Source organism: Egretta garzetta, unplaced genomic scaffold (genome assembly GCF_000687185.1).
Source record: "Egretta garzetta isolate BGI_Z169 unplaced genomic scaffold, ASM68718v1 scaffold329, whole genome shotgun sequence".
NCBI classification, from domain to species: domain Eukaryota; kingdom Metazoa; phylum Chordata; class Aves; order Pelecaniformes; family Ardeidae; genus Egretta; species Egretta garzetta.
In genome coordinates, this window is record NW_009269999.1 from 6,260,356 (window position 1) to 6,279,875 (window position 19,520).

A 19,520-nucleotide genomic window follows, 5' to 3' on the forward strand; every position below is an offset into this window, starting at 1 on the left:
CAGAGACCAACTCTACTGGCCACATACAATGGGGAATAGAAGCCAACTTCTTGCCTCTGAACTGTGTTTTTTCTGCAGAGGTAACAGGAATAGAAATGGTACAAGTGTGTCTGAGTCACTGAAATAAATAGATGCAATTCTGATACCCAGGGAATATGTATGTGAAATTAAAAGGTTCTCTTTTATATAGTCACTTTTGAGAGTAGAATAGCACTTGACTGTAAAAACCATTTCCTGACAGTAAAATGAATGAGACTGTGGAACAGCCCCTCAGGGAAAAGGTGGGGCAGCTCCATCGCTGGGGTCTTTTAAAAGTAAGCAGTACAAACAACTGGCAAACATGCTGGAGAGCACATTTTTTACATTGGCTCCGAGAGAAGGACTGGATAATGTGGTGAGGGTCTTTTCCATCTCTGACTTGTGTGTGTATACTGCTGAGTCTTTTCCCACTGTGTAAGAGCTCTCAAAACAGTATAATGAGTTGTTGCCCTGTTTTCTGCAGTGCCTGGTGGCAGGAAGCTAAATCAAGAATAGTGAATTTCTGTAGCATTCAAATCTGGTTCTGAATACCCTGAATTTTCTGAATTGGAATAGTATTTAGACCTAGGTTCTGAATTGCTTTAATATTCATTAATGGATGAAAATAGAAGTATTTTAAAGGAGACAATGGAAGATTACACAGCAAGTAATTGACATTCTCTCTTACCTGAGCATATTATAATATAGCACAGTAGCACCCTTTCCCCTTTAGAATCATACATAAACCTCCTTCAACATGTTTCCAGACAAATAGTTTTGTTTATACATATGCAACAGCACTAACATTTTTGTGGGTTTAATTTTTTGAAATAATTTTATCCCAAAGTCCTATTCAATGCATATTCGCTGTCAATTGGGCTAATTTGGTATTGAATTCAGAAATATTTGGTATTGAATTCCATATAAAATAAAATACATGGAAAAGAAAAAAATATATTTCAAAGTGCTCATACAAATATTTCCTTAATGAAAAATAGACTATTAAACAAAATTTGAACCTTCAGAGGCAGCAAAATATTGGAAAGAAAGTAAATACAAGATCTGTTCATCTGTCATTACATGTTATAATTCTTACTTGCTAATCATAAAGAGAGGAATGGTTTCCTGTTGCCATCATGAGCTGGAAAGTAGTCTTCTGTTAATAGAAGTCTTCTGCTAATAGAAGGCCAACCGTACTCTGGGCTGCATCAAAAGAAGCGTGGCCAGCAGGTCAAGGGAGGTGATTCTGCCCCTCTACTCTGCTCTGGTGAGGCCGTACCTGGAGTACTGCGTCCAGCTCTGGAGCCCTCAACACAAGAAGGACATGGAAGTGTTGGAGCGGGTCCAGAGGAGGGCCACAAAAATGATCTGGGGGCTGGAGCACCTCTCCTATGAGGACAGGCTGAGGGAGTTGGGCTTGTTCAGCCTGGAGAAGAGAAGGCTGCGGGGAGACCTGATTGCGGCCTTTCAGTACCTAAAGGGGGCCTATAGGAAAGATGGGGAAAATCTTTTTAGTAGGGCCAGCGGTGACAAGACAAGGGGTAATGGTTTTAAACTAAACCAGGGTAGGTTTAGACTAGATATAAGGAAGAAGTTCTTTACAATGAGGGTGGTGAAACACTGGCACAGGTTGCCCAGAGAGGTGGTGGAGGCCCCATCCCTGGAAACATTCAAGGCCAGGTTGGACGGGGCTCTGAGCAGCCTGATCTAGTTAGTGGTGTCCCTGCTCCTGCGGGGGGGTTGGACTAGATGACCTCTAGGGGTCCCTTCCAACCCAAAACATTCTATGATTCTATGATTCTATGTTTTTATAAAATTGCTGTATAAGCTTGTGCAGTCAATCCCTTTTTTGTGATTCAGTTTCCCCCGTTTATACATTTGGCATGGTGCTTCCTTTTCCCATCTGAGTTTTGAGAACTTAGCAATACTTGTAAAAACCTTGAGCATCCTTGGCTGGAAAAGTGCTCTATAATGCTGGAAACATACTATATATTTAAACACCAACAATACGAGTCGTGCTGGAGATGAAGACAAAGAGGAGAATAAGGTCTTTCACATTTATGGAGCTTGCAGTCTAATTAGATGTAGAATACAGTATACACTGAAATGGTCATGCCACAGTTTATGACAAGTGCTACCACTGAGAAGAACTGTCCTGCCTGTCACCAGCAGTCTCTTCTCATCCCTTAAATGCCTCCTGTGTTGTTCCAGCACAGATATATCTGAGGCCACATTGTGATCTGCATAAAGGAACTGGTATAGCTAAAAATTGTTAGTCTTAGCCAAGATCATGCTTTAATCCAGTTAATTTTATAGACACACACATTCTTGTGCCAGCCTGATGCAGGGGACAGAAATTAGTGTCTGGGCTTATGGAGGCGGCAGGATCACTTCTTTTGGCAGTGAGGCCAGCCCATGTCATGTTGAAAAGGGACTGTTAGCAGATGATGTGAATATAGAAAGGTCTCTTTATTCAAGATAGGACAGAAAATGTTGTCTGTAGTTACAGTCTTCAGCTTTTGGGCACTTAAAAATGAAAGCACAACAAGTGCATGCCGACAGAAAAGGCTATTTCAGAAGTCTCAGTTAAAACAATTGAGCAGTTCCTCAGACAGATACAGAAAACTGCAGTTCTGCCCATCTTTAAAGTATTTTTGCATTAATTTGCTGAGAAGGTCTAATTCCTATAGGCTTTAGAATGGACATTTGTTATTTAGCACTTGAGTAATCTTTGTCTTTAGCCAACCTATGAAAATTACAAATCAGGCCAAGCACTTGGCACCACGCACCATGGCCCAAAATGGCCTCCTTGCCCTTCTGAGTTGTCATTCTCTGAATGACAGGGATAAAGTTTGAAGGGACGATGAAGCAGGAACATGATATGGGATTGGTGATATGGATGGAGGGGTAGAAAATAGGAATAGAACCTGGGAAAAGGAAGGAAGTAATGCACTAGACAGCATTGAGCAAAACTTTTTTTCTTTTCTTTTTTTCTATTTAGTAATTGGCTGCGAACCACTTGGTTATGTGTGATTCTCCCTCACACAGTAGTGGCATATTCACCTGGAAGATAGCAATTGCCTTTGACTCAGCAATAAGAGTAGTGCAAAAATCTCTATTCTACTGATGGTTCAAGTCTGTGGTCACAAAATGCCTTTTTATTAGTAAACTTTTTATATCAAAAAACCATTTCAATTGAGAGGAGCATTAGAGAACATTCAGATTGCAAAGTCAAGCCCATAAAAATTAGGAAGTACCAGAATAATTACTGCTTCTGATAACTTAATTCACTTATATCATACATTATGATCATGTATGTTTATATGGCCATGAACAATTCCTGTGGCAGAATATTTAGTTTTCCCGTGTTGTTCCAGTGAAACATACCTGTAAGTATAGGTATTACATATTCAAACACACAAACTACATATACTTCTGATTTGATACTGTATTATTCAGTTCTGTTGCCTAAAGCCAGGCCCTGCTGCTCTAGACACTTTATAAAAATAAAGAAAACAGTTAGCTGTCCAAAATGCTTTCATTTATTTTCCTGGTCTCTTGGTGCAGAGGAAATAGACCAAAAAGTGACGTTAAATCACCTTTTATGGTCTCTGTTCTGAAATTATTCTTCAGTCTCTTCAGCCTGTAGCATGTGTTAGAGCAGCCTCAGTGAGCCCTGCTCTAGCCTAAGTTGGCTGCCTATAGCCTTAACAGAGCTGGTCCAGAAGCTGAGATTTAGTGGGGTGCATGTCACAACATCAAATCCAGCTCCCCTTTATGCATATATTTATTAACTGCACATAAAATCTGGGGCATTTCTCTGGAATCAAACAGTGGATGGGATTTTGGTAAGGCTGGTTATTAATTCTGAGGAAATGCCCTGAATTTTGCATTACCAAAATTAGGACTGTGACTTTGGTGCATGTGTGTTGTCATCTCGATGTGTTCAGCTGCACTGCACACTGACCAGCTGTGTCACTTCGGGTTTTTCAGGGTTCAGTTGAATTTAGAAGGCTCTGGATCTAAATTTCTAAAGGTCTCCCCCTGCAAGAAGCAACTGCATGTGTCTCTTATATAGGTCTCCTTCTGCAGGGCATTAGACAAAACAGATTGGGTTTTCAACACACCAATAATTTTGCACATAAGCCAGTTACCAGTTACGTGTAATCTGTGGCAACCAAAGCATCTTAATACGTGTAATTCTCTAAAATGAGAATTTTCTTCTAAAATGTGAGAATTTTTCCTCTTAAATTTTTCCGTAGGTTGCAGAGAATTTTGGTTTAGTTTACATGATACCTCCTGCCTGCCTTCTTTTCCTTGTACTCACAGAACGCATGATAGAGGAAAAAAGTTCTTCCCAGCCTGGTTACACAGATCACTTCACAAGAGGCATGAAATGTCACTCATTTAATTCTTCATTTAACACTGAGGAACATTTTGGTGTTCAAGGATTAAATAATGCCATAACCCAGTCCTCAGTGATTGCTGGGAGTCATGGAACCAAAACCTGGCACTGAAAATTCACTAAAGATTGATCCTTTACAAAACATGACATCAGTGCTATCCTTAAGAGAGCAGACTTCCCTTTGAAGAAAGGCCTCATCAGCAATAGAGACAGGAAGTAGAAACCTGAGCAGATTGCTCATGTGTCATTCTTCTAATATGTTTAATATTTTATCTATAGTAGAGATTACTGTCATTTTTCTTGCCTGGCAACTTAATGTGCAAGTGCACAGCCAAGTCTGCTATCCCTTCAAATTGATAGAACTTATTCACACACGTGAAAAGACTGTACGGGTCAAAATGAAACATTGCCTACATTGACATTTCGTACAGGGGCAGTTTGACTCAGTGCACGCTTTGCAATATTGCAGATCTGCTGTGTGTGAAACTTTGACCAAAGTTGGTGAGAAGCGTGTATTTCAGACTCCAGGTGAGGCCTTGAATACGTCGAGTTGCCAGGACAGCCCACAGGCCGTGAGAGGAGAGGGCTGCAGTGTCCTCTCCTCCTCTCTGGATGCTGAGCCATCTTTCTTCCATGCCTCTCTGTTGAAATATCCAAAATGCAAAGAAAACCAAACAGAAACACCACCATCACCCCAAGCATGAGATGGGAGTAATAGGAGGAGAGAGAGAAGAAAAAGTGACAAAAATCAGACCTACCTTTCTGGGAGGTTAATGGCTGTAGAAAAAATTCTCTCTGATGGTGATGCAATAGTAACTAAACCTAGCTTTTTATGAGACACTGCCAGTAATGTTTTCAATTCTTTCTTTAAAAAACCCCTTAGTTAGAAGAATCTCTCTTGGTATTCCCTCATCCTGGCTCTCAGCCTATGTTAGTGATGAAACATAAACCACTCTCTATAGAGAATGAGAAAATTTTGAGTCACAGCTTTTTTTGGTGCAATTTGAGGGAACCTAAGAGAAGTAGAAAGAATTGTCTCAGAACATAACACATTCTGTTCTTTTTCCTTTACAAGCACAACACTTTTTCCTTCCAGTTTCATTTTTAAAGGTGACCTAAATATTTGACAATGTTTTTTTAAGTCACTCAATTCGGGTTTCTTAATACTATTACTGGCAAGAGATGGCCTCATCAGCATTCCCGAAGTAGACTTGTGCTTGCATCCAGAAATGAGAAGGGTTAAGAAAGTGGGTAGCTCATCACTTTAGGCAAAAAAAAAAAAAGAGCAGGGTTAAGGGGGAATCTTAAAGAAGACAGGCTATGGGGTAGCAGATGTTAAGAGAAGCTGTGGTAATGAGTGTTTGCTGTAACATTTTGCCTTGGGAGGGCAGATGTCAGTGTTCCTGACATCCTGCCTGGTTTTCCTGTTTCACGTCCTAAAAAGGGTTTGACCATTTGGAATCCCCTTAGACACAGTTTGTGCTGTAAACTTTGCATTCAACTAGGATGTAGATGTCAAAGGTCAAAGTTCACTTTTTGCCTTCTCTCTCTCTCTCTTTCTCTCACCCACACCCCTTCCTTTCAATTTTATAGGGCGATATCCATGAGGATTTTTGCAGTGTTTGCAGAAAAAGCGGGCAGTTGCTGATGTGTGACACATGTTCACGTGTTTATCACCTGGACTGTCTGGACCCGCCTCTGAAAACCATTCCCAAGGGCATGTGGATCTGTCCCAAATGTCAAGACCAGGTATTGTTTGACAGACAGGGAGAGTTATACACAATGCACTATAAAGATTTTTCCACATTAACGAAAATAACCAGATCACTTGGCCTACTCAGATCTAGACAGTCTGACATGGAACAAATCTGTTTGATCTGTAATAAGGCTTGTGTGAATTTGATCGAATTACCTCTGTTGAGATGCGTTCAGATACAAAATCATTAAGTCTTGCTCCCAGATTTGGGGTCCTTGTTTGTTACCCTTGATTTACTCTCTTTCTGGGCCAAAGCACACAAACTATTGGGGAATGTTCTCTATGACCCATGGAAATCTTCCTGTTCATCTTAAGCTCATTGTTTCTTCAAAAGTTATTAGTATATTCTTCTGAACAAACAAATAAAACATTTGCACAAGCCTACCTCCATAGATGGAGCAAATATAAGACCCTGTTTACTCATATAAATCAATCATATGTATCAGAGAGGTTGTATTCAGTGATCTCTGAATCATAATAGTCATAATAATATCATCCAGCATCAGTTTAACAAGGGTAGGTGAACAGTTTGGTTCTTCCCTCCACATCCTTTTCTGAAAATACACAGTTGAAGTGAACAGACGATATGTTAATATTTTGTTTATAATTGCACTGAGATTACAAGACAAAGAAGTAAACTATTGTATTCTTAACCCTTACATGGAACTCCAGAAGTTGCAAAGGATTGCTGATAATCAGCAGCCTGAAGCTGTTAGCGTTCTGATTTACCACATTGCTTGGTCTCCCACATGACCTTTGCTTAGCCAGATGGTAACGTAAGAAAACAGCCTGTTCAGAATATGCTGTTCAGAAACATGAAAATGCAAAACCCAAATGACTTGGTCAGCAGTTGCAAGTGAGGAGGGAGTGTTACCACTCCCCTGCTCCTGCTTTTGCTTACTCTCACCTTATTCCCTCTCTTCATACTTCTGTGATAGTTTCCCACAAAATTAGGGGGAAAAAAATCAGAGTTCTTTCACTGTCAAGTGAATGAGTCCTCTATCTTCTGAGACACCCCTCTGATTCACTTATTAAAAAGACACAATACGTGTCTTTCCTCTCAAAGTTCGTTAGGAAAGAATATGTAGGAAGGATCTGAAAGACATAAATGGTGCTTACCCTTATAAAGAGGGTTTGACAACTCTATTAAGATGATCCTGATAAGAAGAGGAGGTAAGATGGTTTCATGTTTTACTAGCCAGGAAGCATGATGTTTGAATATGTGGTGTGGAGACTGCTCTGTGCCATGGAAAGTTTTCTCCCAGAACAACTAAGATCAGCAATTTGTCTGAATCATGAAATAATGTTTATGTCTTCTGGCAAGTTTGAGTTCAGATATATTATCCTTTCATTCCTCTCTTAAGTTGTTCAGTTTCATTAGTAGAGTTTATTTGTGACTATGGAGGGAATTTGAGAAAATGCTGACATTTGTAAGAAACAGGCCTTCTTTGTGGGAGCCACAATACAGTTGTGAATAATTCCCTCTGTTAAATCTTAGAACAGGTCTGCAAAGCTTCATGTTAGCAGGGCTGAGACTAATGATAGCCATAAAAGAAAATTCCCAGTCTTTTCCTCTTCCTCTCTCTCTCCTTTTTGCTTTCCTAGAGGTAGATTGTGTACCGGCTAAATCTCTAAATGCTTTTCTTTCAGATGCTAAAGAAGGAAGAAGCAATCCCATGGCCAGGAACTTTAGCAATTGTTCACTCATATATTGCATATAAAGCAGGTAGGAAAATGGGGAACAACACTTTTGTTTCACTTTTAATAATGGAAGATGTTATTTCAGGAATGGAATAGAATGGTACTTCCTTTATAAAATGAAATTAAATGGGAGGAACCTTTATCACTAGTGAAGTGAAAATAGCAGTCTAAGTATTTCTTAAGCCTTCTGTGATGCTTGTGTGTGTAGGTGAAATTTTGAATGTGATTTAGTGCACAAATTGTTGAATTGACTTTAAACACAATGTCCTGGTTTTGGCTGGGACAGGGTTAATTTGCTTCCTAGTAGCTGGCACAGTGCTGTGTTTTGGGTTTAGGATGAGAAGAATGTTGATAACACACTGATGTTTTAGTTGTTGCTAAGTAGTGCTTAGACTGGTCAAGGACATTTTCAGCTTCCCATGCTCTGCAAGGTGCACAAGAAGCTGGGAGGGGGCACAGCCAGGACAGCTGACCCAAAATGACCAAAGGGCTGTTCCAGACCATATGATGTCATGCTCAGTGTATAAACTGGGAGGAGTTGACTGGAGGGGCAGCGATTGCTGCTTGGGGACTGGCTGGGCATTGGTCAGTGGGTGATGAGCGGTTTTATCACTTGGTTTTTTTCCTGTGTTATGTTTCTCTCGCTATTCCTTGTTGTTTTCATTTTATTACTTTTGTTCTCCCGATTCTCTCCCCCACCCCACCAGGGGGAAAGAAGGTGAGCGAGCAGCTGTGCATAGTTGCCGGCTGCAGCTAACCCACGATGCACAATCCTCCTCTTTACATGAACCAGATTAGAGTCTCTTGTCCACTGTTGTAACAGGAACATTTTAAATACTCTCATTAATATTCTGTTTTGTAGCAAAAGAAGAGGAAAAACAGAAACTACTTAAGTGGAGTTCAGATTTAAAACAGGAAAGAGAACAACTAGAGCAGAAGGTCAAACAGCTCAGCAATTCTATAACAGTGAGTATTGCCCTCCCAAATAGCTCTCCACCTGTGTTCTGGTGCCAGACTGCAGAGAGAAAACTATAGAGTGACTCCATGTACTAGACCTGTCTTCCACTGGATTTACTGAGAATTGAGTGAGCACTTCCCTTTGCTTTTTAGCTCTTTGGGATTGAGTCACTTATACATGATCCATGCTGACCATATATTGTCGATGTGTGGTGACCTATAATATCAGCAGGTGGCAAACATGACCCAGAGCATTGTTGTCTGTGGTCAATAGCTTCAGTCAAATTCTCCAGTGGCTCACTTAAATATGAATTGTTGGGCCTCTGTGTGTAAGAAGAGTTACAATCTTGGTGTGCTTTCCAGACCTTCCTAATACAAAAGTGACCATTTACTCATGACTGGCTCTCGGGCTTTTGACACGTTGCCTTGGCAGTCAGCAGCTGGACATCGTGATGCCTCTGCATAATATTAATTAGACAATGTCATACTTCTAACTAGAAGCTGTAGTTTCCACCTCAGTTTATCACAGTAATTGGAGCATACATATTAATTTGCCATCTTGTCAACCTTACTATGCAAATCAGGCTCGAGTTGCCAGTGTAAAGCTTGAGCCCCTCACTTAGCGTAGCCCTAGTCAGTATCACACAATGAAAAATACTGAAATCTCTTATGTGGCAGCATTTGTAAGGCTGGATAGATACCTACAGACTTTTCTTTTTAATACAGATGCACTTTCTGGTCTGCCTGTCTTTACCTCTTAGAACAAAAGTAAGTGTCCCATGTTTAAAGACCCCTAAATGCTGACAATACAAATAAAATGATTGTGAGCGAGCAGGTGGTGAGAGGTGCTGGTTAGCAGCTCTGGAGGCTTTCATCTTCTGGTTAGCAGTAGCTGGGCATAACCTGAGCAGTACTAGAGCACTAACACTGTTTCGCAGTGATGCACCCAGACAGATGCAAGCCCTTAACATGAGGGATTGACAGTAGGTAAGGCAAATGGTTTATTTTCTGTGATCAAGTCATTGTTTATACTTTCATTGGAACCGTCAAAAAAAGACACGTTAGGTCCAGATTTTGTGGTGTTTTTATGATGCCCTCAGCTGCATGTGAAAGTAGTAAAGCTGAAACCAGCAGTGTCTGGAAATCAGCATGGATAAAAGGTTTAAAAAAGGTAGGAGGGCTGCCATCTTCATGTAAGAACCTGAATGTTACAGACATAGCTACCATCTCCTCCTTTTTGAGAGTTTCAAATACAGATAGAAGCATTTTTTCACCCTTGAAACATCATTTGTGGGCTTTTTTTAAAGTTATCTTACCCTGACTCTTAACTGATGAGCTAGCTAGGTTACTACCGCTTCTAAGAGAAAGAAGTGGCCACAAAATAAGATTTTCAAGTGAAGGAGGGCTTGGCTTTCTTTTCAAGTGCCCCTTTATTTATTGAGAGGAGGAAGTGATGTTCCTGCTAAAATGTATGTGAAAGCAAAGGCTGTATCGCATTAGTGGCATGCACACTGTCAGCAGTCAGCTGCAGTAGGATGCCTGAGTTTGCAGATCTGAGCTAAAGAAATTTCAGCAATGCAATACTAATAGAAAAATAATAAGAACATATACTTGGAAGTTTCCCTTCAAAAGGAACACAAAAGGATGGAGCTGTCTATGTGGATTTGCAAAACACCTTGGGATGAAAGGGGGCCGTACCAGGTGACAGCTACATACTGGCAATTTAATTCCATAGCCTGCAAATACGAAGTCTCCTGTGAACACAGCCCTGATACTCTTCTAGGCTGGGAAGGTGAAATTGTAGCTGCAGTCTTTTCTGCATACTTAGATTTAGATCTGTGAACATCATATTCTTTCTCTTACCTTCTTTCATTCGTAAGCTTGAACTTATTACTGCTTTTCTGTTTTGCTGCAGAAATGCATGGAAATGAAGAATACCATCCTTGCAAAACAGAAGGAGATGCACAGCTCCTTGGAGAAGGTAAAACAGCTGATCCGCCTCATCCAAGGCATCGACCTTTCAAAACCCATAAACTCTGAGGTCAATTCAGTAGCCATCTCCAATGGCATGGACTCCACTAACAATACTAATGCTGCCACCTCCACCTTAGCCCCCTCCCCTTCCCAGAGCTGCATGGTGAACTGTAACAAGGGCGATGAGACTAAATAACACAGTGAAGTTAAGAAGGAGCCAGGGGAGGTGGCGGCGAGGAGGAAGAGCAAAATAATGAAACTCTAGAAAAGCAAAACCGGATTTCTTCTGGAAAGTGCAGAATTCTTTAGTTCTTTGGTTCCAGAGAGAGCGTGAAGATGCTTGTGCCAGGCGGCACCGGAGTTTGCCAATCGATCCTTCTTATTCTGTGTGTACATGCAAAGTTTGGATCATGTTACATGAATAGTGCCAGCTGGGGGTTCTTTGCCAGCACCATGCCAAGTGAAATAATATATTTACTCTCTCTATATTTTACACCAGTGTGTGCCTGCAGCAGCCTCCACAGCCACTATAGGTTTGTTTTATTTTTGTTTGGGGTGAGGAGCAGGGATGGGGGAGGAGAGCAGGTTTCAAATCCTTATTTGCAGACCAGTTTGTTTAGCTAGGGGAAAACAAAAGTCCAAAGAGCCTGTGGGCTTTTCCTGTTTCTAAACTCTCAGTACTATTAAACCAAAAAACCAGAAATATAAATTATCAAATCCCAGTGCCCAGAAGGGACAAGTCTATCAAATAAGCAGTATTTACTATTGTTTAGACAGGAGATGTACAAAAGGAAAGGAGATGGACTTTTCACTGAGTAACCAGCACATGTACAGGCTGAGGATCTACTGTCCCAACAGCTTTGGGTTAATCCTATTTCTTCACATTAAACAACAGACATGCTTTGCAGAATCGGTTTGGGTCCTCACACTCATCCAGAAAGCCTATGTTGGGAATGGGAAAATAGAGGGCCAGAATCCAAGGGTCAGCTTGGAGCATTGGACGGAGGTGTCCCAAGAGAAAATGTGCATCGATTACTTGAAAATGAGATTCCAACCCTTTTCTATATTTATAAACAACAAAGGTATCCTGAACAAAGTAGCACATGACCCAGATGTGTGAACTGAACAGAGAAATGTCCTTTTCTTTCACTTCCTTTCTCTTCTTTTGGTAACAAGAACTAAATAAGGAATAGAAAAGCTGTTTTTCAGGCTGACAGTCTAATTAAAGAGGTAGATGGGACCTTGCATGGTATAGATTAGAAGTAATAGTGTCAGTGAGATACAGTGAGTCTTTGTGAGTCCTTGTGTCATCGTTTTGGGCACTGTTTTTTTATGCAAGGGCAAAATCTTTGTATCTGGGGGAAAAAACCAACTTTTTTAAATTAAAAAGGAAAATAAAAGATATTGAGGTCTTCCTAGTGTTACTTAAAATAAGATCAAGGTAAGAAACATTGTAAAAAAAAAAAAAAAATTACAAAAGTGCTATTTGTTTCCTAAACAAGTGATTTCTATTAAAAAGGTGTCAGAACTGGAGAAAATGCTGTGTACTTAGAATTTTTTAACACAGACTGCTTATTTATGATGACATTCTGCTGTGTTTGTGTTTTAAAATCCAATGGGACAGTTTCCATAGATTATACCATACATGCTACTGGCTAAACTCTATAAAGAGAATCAGAATCCTACAGTGCTGGATCTCACCCCACCTGGAGGATCTGCCAGGCTTGTCTCTGCTGTTACCATATCTCCCCCGGTCTTTCATGTGTTTGTAACCCAGGGAAAAGCAATTGGCAGCGTGCTTGTCTAAGGCTTTTATAGTTTTGTGATACGGACTGATTAGAGCTCGAGAATGAAAGGCAGTGACTTGGTTGGACTGAAGTCGCCTTCTGTTGTGTCCTCTTGTTTCAGAAGTTCATCTCTTATGTATAATCTTTTCACTCTAGATAGCAAAGCTTGCCTTGTGCTTCCTATTATCGTGGGGCCTGTCTCGGTTTAGAGCGCTGGTTCGGGTCACTTAGGGTTGTGTCCCAGAGCTGCCTAGTTTCACTACTGCGTATAAACATTTGGGCAAACCCCGTTTCCGCTGAAGGTACTGGGAAAACTCCCTTTACCTCCAGTGGGAGCAGAGTTGAGCCACTACACACACACACACGCACACACGGTGAGGCAGAGTCCCTGGTGTGGTGCCCTTGAGAGCATGCGCTGGGTGGCAAGGCAGACCTGCTCAGCTGTTTCTAGTGCAAAATAGAAAAGCTGTGGATTTCAAGGATGCATTTCTGAGCAGGAAGAAGTGAATACTCCAGACACAGCCTGAGAGAGCCTCTTTGCTGCCACAGCCAAGTATGCTTCTGTGGGGTTCTTGGAGCTGTTTTCTTCCCTCTCCTTTAGGTTGCCCTTCTGCCCTTTAAGGATGTTTATTCCTTCTTTAAGAGTGTGCACTATTTTCAGCTCTGAGCTCAGAGCTGATATCCCGAGTTCTCACATTTGTCTGTAGTTGGGGAAGTGACTCTTAGGTGCACTTCTCAGCTGAACCTGTGGTAACCTTGACTCTGTCTTTTGATGTTTGAGTTCTGTTCTAGAACTAGCATTGCTGGAAGGATAAGTTAGCACAAGTGGCAGGGAGACTACTGGGCAGACGACGTCAAAACTGATCAAACTAAAAACGTCCTTGCATCAACCCAGTTACCAGTGGGGGTCATTACCATAAGGCAGCACTGGGCCAGCAACCCGTAGCATTTAAACAAAGGACTATGTACTTCAAGGGATGAAGAGAAAAAACAAACTGAACATGAGCCTTCTTTCTTTAGAATGTGAGCCAGCAGCTAAGGGCCAGATACTCAGGAGAAACTGCCTTTTTGGCCAGGTTGTTCTCCAGTTGGCCACTTGGGTAATTCTTAACATCATCTTCTGAAGCACCAAGTATGTTCCTGGTAAGAGACAGTCTCTAGGGATAGGTGCGCTGAGTCATCATGGTTCTCATGTTCTTATTTCTGGTGTTCTCTTCTGAACTTTCTTGGAAACACTGCACTATTTGGGGGTAGCAAGCTATGCCCGAAGACTTGATAGTCCTTCTGTTTTCTTTGCCAATTCAGGAGGGGATGGAAGTGAAATTCACTGGTAGCCGTGTTTAAATTTGAGCGCAGTTAATCAGCCAGAAGATGTTGAAACAGCTATCACTGCTTTTCGGAGGCATCTGCTTGTCTTCAGAAACAGAGTAGATAAGTATAGACTTTTATGTCCCTTTTGTTACCACGTTTGTGTTCCAGACTGTAAAAGAACCCCTTTAGTTAATCATTACCTGGCAGAGAAATGATCTTAACTTAGACTTTCTGATGCTGCTAGGTAGTTTTCTCTCTCTCTCGCTGATCCTGTTTGGATGCTTTCCCTCCTGTCTCTGCAGCAGTATCAGTCAATAGGCAAGGAGCATTCCCAGGGCTGCACTGACACTGGCAATGATGCTGCTACATAGACACAAGTAAATTGGGGTTATCTCTGCCCAGTTAGCAACAATAGAGTGGAAGGGGAATTGGCATTTGCTAAATACAGAGGAAAATGGTTTTTTTCTAGCTGCTCTGAGAGGTTCCAGTCAAGGGAGAAATTTTGAACTCTCTGACAGCTTAAAGCTCAAGCTTGTCTTCTGGGTTTGGATTGGTTTTGGGGGTTTTTTCCCCTCATGTAGTATTTGAGATAGAGTGAGTCTGTACTAAAACTTCTGCTCTTTGGGATGCTGTCATAATGACTGGTGTTTTGTATTTCCCAGCCACCATCAAGATATTAACTAATTCTTATGTCATTGCTTGTCATTGGTGGGAAGTAAGTGGCTTTTAAATCTCTGTTACAAAGGAGGAGATGAGACCACAGAGGAAGCTCGTATCAGAGATGGTGCTGGCTCTCAGCCCAGTGATGAGGGCTTTAAGAAGTCACCCTGCTTCTTTGCTCAGAAATAGAGTAAGCATTCCCTTTTCCTTGCACTCTGTTCTTCAAACAGCTGGAAGGGCGTGTTGTGGTCCGAGTGGGAAAGCAAGCAGCTGACCTGGCTGGGAGAACTCTTATTATCATTAGTATTCTCATCATCTTCGTTTAGAGCCAGCGGTGGTTTTAGTGCTGTACAAAACGCAGTTAAAGGCAATTTCTTCCAGGGATGACTGGCAAGTAGGGTGAGTAGCATGGGTGATTCTTTGAGGACATCATTAGCCAGGAGTTACCACGTTGGTGGGATGAGCTAATGGTTTGCATGAGCAAAACAAGGACTTTGTTCTTTGTTTCAAGCAAGTTTCTGTTGGTGGGGGATATGAATTAAAACCCGCTAACCTAGGAATTAAAGAGGTGATAACTTATGGGCAGATCTGTTGGTTTTGTTGGTGGTAGAAAAAACAGTATTTTATTGGGTTTGGTCCTTCCTAGCTGACCAGGCTTAGGAAAGCAAATCTGAATTCCAGCTGTCTGAAAATGTGAACCCTAATTCTGACCTCCTTGGCTTCAAATCATCATCTTCCCTGTGCTGTTGCAGAGACAGCCCTGAAAAGCAGCGTGATCAGCATTCGGGAGGACCAGAGTGAGATCTCCCTCTTAGCCCCACCAAGCTGTGGCAACCCACAGTACAGGAAGTAAACTCTGAAATTTCCTGCCCATGTGGATACGGTGGAAAATATTTGTGAATTTGCAGTGCACATGTTTCTCTTTCTTTTTTTCCCCAGCTGGGTTGCACCCTGCCCTCTTTGCTTCTGAAGCACTAATGATGAATACATGTTTTGTAATGAAACATGTTTTTAAAATATCATATTCAGATGTCAAACCAAACCTCACTCTTCTACTGAGGGCCTCTCTGTGAGCTGCTCAGATAACCCCTGAAACACTGATATTACACTTCCTTGTGGACCATGCCCCCGTGGGCAGAATTTGTTGTGTCTTTTAGGAACTGTTTTGACCTTTCTTCACCTCCATGTGTCCTCCCTTGGGATTCTGAAGATCCAGGGCAAGTTCAGCCTTGCTGGGTTGCTGCAGGGAGTTTTCTGACAAGTATGTAGAAACTCCTCAAAGAGAGTCAGGAACCTGGAGAAAGAGGAGGACATTTTGTCATGCAGCTAATTCATTTGGCGCTTAGGCTTGCCTGGCCAACAAACTACCTCAGCAAAGGCCGTTCCCAAGCACTACGCGGGTTCTGTAGCTTCTGGCACTCAGAAGGCAAAAGGTCTCCGCAGAACCCTTCCGACAGCCAGCGAGGTACTGGTTCTGAGGGCACGCAGGCGAGCCTCGCAGCAGCACACTGTTGGATACTTGTTTTCAGTGGTCAGACCTGGGCCAGGGAATGCCCGAAAAATCAGGTGGGATTAGGAAAACACAAGAGCTGCAGACATCTTGTCTCCAGGTTATTGCTGTCTTACTCAGATCCTTCTTTAAGCCTCAGTCCTGTTTGTAACACCCACAGAATGGAATGTAATACTTGAACAATATGACTGACTCTATCCTTTACCTTTAGCTCCCATTTCCCCCGTGTTTATCTTTTATCTGGGACAAGAACTTTCTGCATCATTGTGTCTTGTATAGGCTGAGCACATAGTTGAAACTTGCCAATAAAGAAAATTATTTATACCATGCACTGGTAAGCTTGGTAATTACAGACCCATGAAAAGACAAATGCCTCTCCTGGAGGTTAATTTAAGATGTGGGCTTGTTTCAGAAAACCAAGACCTTACCTGTGTGAGGGTCTCTCTGTACCCCTGTCAGTATTACTGAGCTACCTGAGCAGCGAGTGGGAAACAGGCTCACCAAGAGCCTTGGTGCTGTGAAAATGGCTGTGCCGTGCTGGAGTTCTTGCCCGGGGACAGTTGGGCCAGGGCTTCTCACCTCCCCTGGCCCGAGGTGGGTGCTGCAGGGGCAAAGGAGAGGACAGGAGCCTCTTTTGAGAAGCAAGGGCAGTGAGAAGGCATACAGGGCTAGAGACAGGGGAAAGGAAGAAGGGAAGCAGGAGGAGCAAAAGAAAGGAAGGTGGCATGGGGTAAAGCAGAGCAGAGGAGAAATGGGATGAGAGAAGGAGGGAAAGTGAGGAAAAATCCAGGAGTGGAACAGGACTCTGTTGTGAGGAGACAGGTGAGGTTACAGGGTTTGAAAGTACAATGGAAAGACTAGAACAAAAAAGGCTCTTTATCCTACCTCGATTTCTGACTTGGGTTGATCTGTGTTCCAAAAGCACCAAGTGTAGTGGGAGAAAAGAGTTCCTCAGCTGCAGATGGGGAAGGAAATGGGCACTAAGTCATCCCTAGCTCGGCTTCTGCTGCCGAGGCATCCCATCCTGACCAGAGCCTTGTTCTGTGCCTTCTGTGCTACAGCACAGGACAAGACGGATCAAACAGACCTTGGGGCAGCCAGCGCCTGCTCTAATCTGGACTGGCTAAAGTAAAAATTTCCCTGGCTAGAAACATTCCCGGGACCAGCCACAGGTTCAGCTCGCAGGTGTGGTTGCATCTTTCTAGATCTAGTGCCATGATCAGCCTAGTTGAAACCAGTGCTAGCTTCCCGGGGTCCTGGGTCCCGAGTGAGCGGAGGAGATGACCTGTGAGTCAGCTGCTTCTTGGCTGTGCAAGGTTCCTGTTCCTTGGGCCATCGCGTCTGGCGGTCCTGTGCCAAAGCCCCCCTGTGCAGCAGTGGCTCCCTGGTTTCTCAGATCTGGTGTATTTAGGGACGTGTGTAAAAAGGCAGTTCACCGGAGCAGCTAGGCCGGGCACCTGGTAAGTTTAACGTAACCCTTGAGGAGCTGGGCCTGGAGAGCCGTGCTGAGGGCCTGCATCCAGGCTACGCTAAGCAGCAGCCCGTGGGGCACCCTCCTGGGAGAGCGGCTGTCCTGGCTGTGGTGCGTTAGCAGGGCCGTAAGCTCTGTGTCTGTTCTTCCTCACTCTGTAGCACCCGAGCAGGTGACAAACGCTCCAGACAGAGAAACAGCCCAGTCCCCATCGAGGAAGGAAGAAGTGCTTAAGAGCGTGTTTACCATCAGGAGTGCCTGGGGAACTCGGAAGCCCTGTAAGCTTGGCTCTGTCTGTCCTGGGTGGGGCGGTGGCATGGAAAAGCAGCAGCAGAGAGCAGCAAGCAGGGCACAGTATCTGTCTGCTGGCACTGGGCAGACTTTGCAGCCCCCTGGGGAATTTGCATCTTTTTTCTTTTTCCTAAATTTACACTGGAAAATGTAGACCTAGACCAACTCCCTCCCTTTTGTTGCCAGCCTTCTTTCACCTGTGTTGTTGCCTCTGAGCTTCGTGAAAGCACCTTTCTGTTTTTAGCAAGCAACCAGAGTGGCCTTGGGGGTGCAGCTCAGGCAGGGAAGGGAGGCAGTGGCAGAGACCGGCTCCTGGGGCTGTGTTCAGTGGCCACCCTTGATTTTTGGGTCCTCAGCGCTGAGGGTTGATACCGCAGCAGCCCTGGGAAGATGCTGTGCCTGTGCAAGCAAGGGCAGGGGGCTCCCCTTGCTCCTTATCCAGCTCAATCAGGCATGCCAAAATTGAGGGGGGGAGGGCACTTATTTAAAAGAAAAAGGAAGAATTCCTCTGTGCCTCACATTCCCCTCCGTAAAGCGGGTACCAGCAGTTCTGACACCGCAAGAGCTGTTTTTCAGAAGAGGTACAGTCGCGCTCCGCGCTGGGTGCGGCAGGAGGCTGTGTGTTTCTGCTTGTCGGGGGCTAATGTGTAATTTCTAATCATAGGCTCATATGTTCCTTTAATTATCACTGGCATCAAAACAGTGATTGAGTCTAGAGCCAGGAGTAGCGTCTTACCCGTCAGCTCTCCCTTCCAGAAGGTACGTTGTGTTGTCTCCGAGTCGTTCCTGATGCCGTATGTGACAGGCAGCCAAGACCCTCCTTAAGGAGGGGGTTTGCTACTGCATAAACCCCCCCAAGGCTCAGGCAGCTTCCCAGCAGCCCCACACAGCTGCTTACAGCTGCAGGGCCCCCCACACACCCCCCTCTCACACTGGCAGAGGCACCTTGGCCGCCTCTCGTAGTCCCACAGGAGCAAAGCACGGAGGTGCTCTTGCAAACTACGTTAAGCACAGATTAAGCACGGTGACGGGGCGACGGACAGCTAGCGCCAGCCTGTTCAGGCCCCTGCAGAGGAAGGAAACAGCTTTGCAGCGTTAACAGGAGCGGGGCCCGGGGTGCAGGGAAGTGGTGGTGAGCCACAGCTTGCCTGGGAGGGCCTGGGGCAGGGGTGGGGTGGCTTCCCATGCGGTACTTCATCTTTTGGGGAGCTCACCGGCTCTAATCTGCACCCACGCACCGTGTCGTCCGCAGCTGAGGGCAGGCGGGTTGTGAAGGCAGCTCTGCTTGGATAGAGAAAATAACTCAGGGCTCGATCACAGCTTCTTGTTCCTGCGATCGTGCCGGCACCATCTCGGTAGACGTGTCGGTGCCACCGCCCCACCTGTGTGCCCAGCTTTGTCCTGTTCCCCCCACGCCCCCAGCGTTTTACCCGAGACCAAGCTGTAAAGCGGGCGTCCTGGCTTGGGGTCGGACCAGGAGCTGGTGCTGAAGGGCGCCGTGTCCGAGCCCCAGTCCCTCCCCAGCCTGCCCGACTTTCTCCAGGTCCTTTTGGTGAACGGCCCCCGGTTCTGGCGGTGCAACCCCTCGTGTCCGCGGGCCCGGTGCTGCCAGGGGATGGTGGCAGCTTCTCTCCTGGCTGGGTTTCCGCAGGGCAAAGCCATGGCTCTGCCCTCCATGT

The 19,520-nt window shown here is 44.0% G+C and overlaps 1 protein-coding gene across 4 annotated transcripts in view; it reads left to right on the forward strand.

Annotated features, from left to right (window-relative positions):
• Positions 1-17,929, forward strand: part of PHF21A (PHD finger protein 21A) — a 138,723-nt gene extending 120,794 nt beyond the window's left edge. For all 4 annotated transcript variants that reach the window (XM_035902921.1, XM_009647595.2, XM_009647598.2 and 1 more), the window contains exons 15-18: positions 6,017-6,172; positions 7,830-7,905; positions 8,743-8,846; positions 10,753-17,929. In XM_035902921.1, the coding sequence (XP_035758814.1) occupies positions 6,017-6,172; positions 7,830-7,905; positions 8,743-8,846; positions 10,753-11,007 (591 nt within the window). In that variant the 3' untranslated portion in view covers positions 11,008-17,929. The remainder of the gene's footprint in view (positions 1-6,016; positions 6,173-7,829; positions 7,906-8,742; positions 8,847-10,752) is intronic.
• The last annotated feature ends 1,591 nt before the right edge of the window (positions 17,930-19,520 follow it).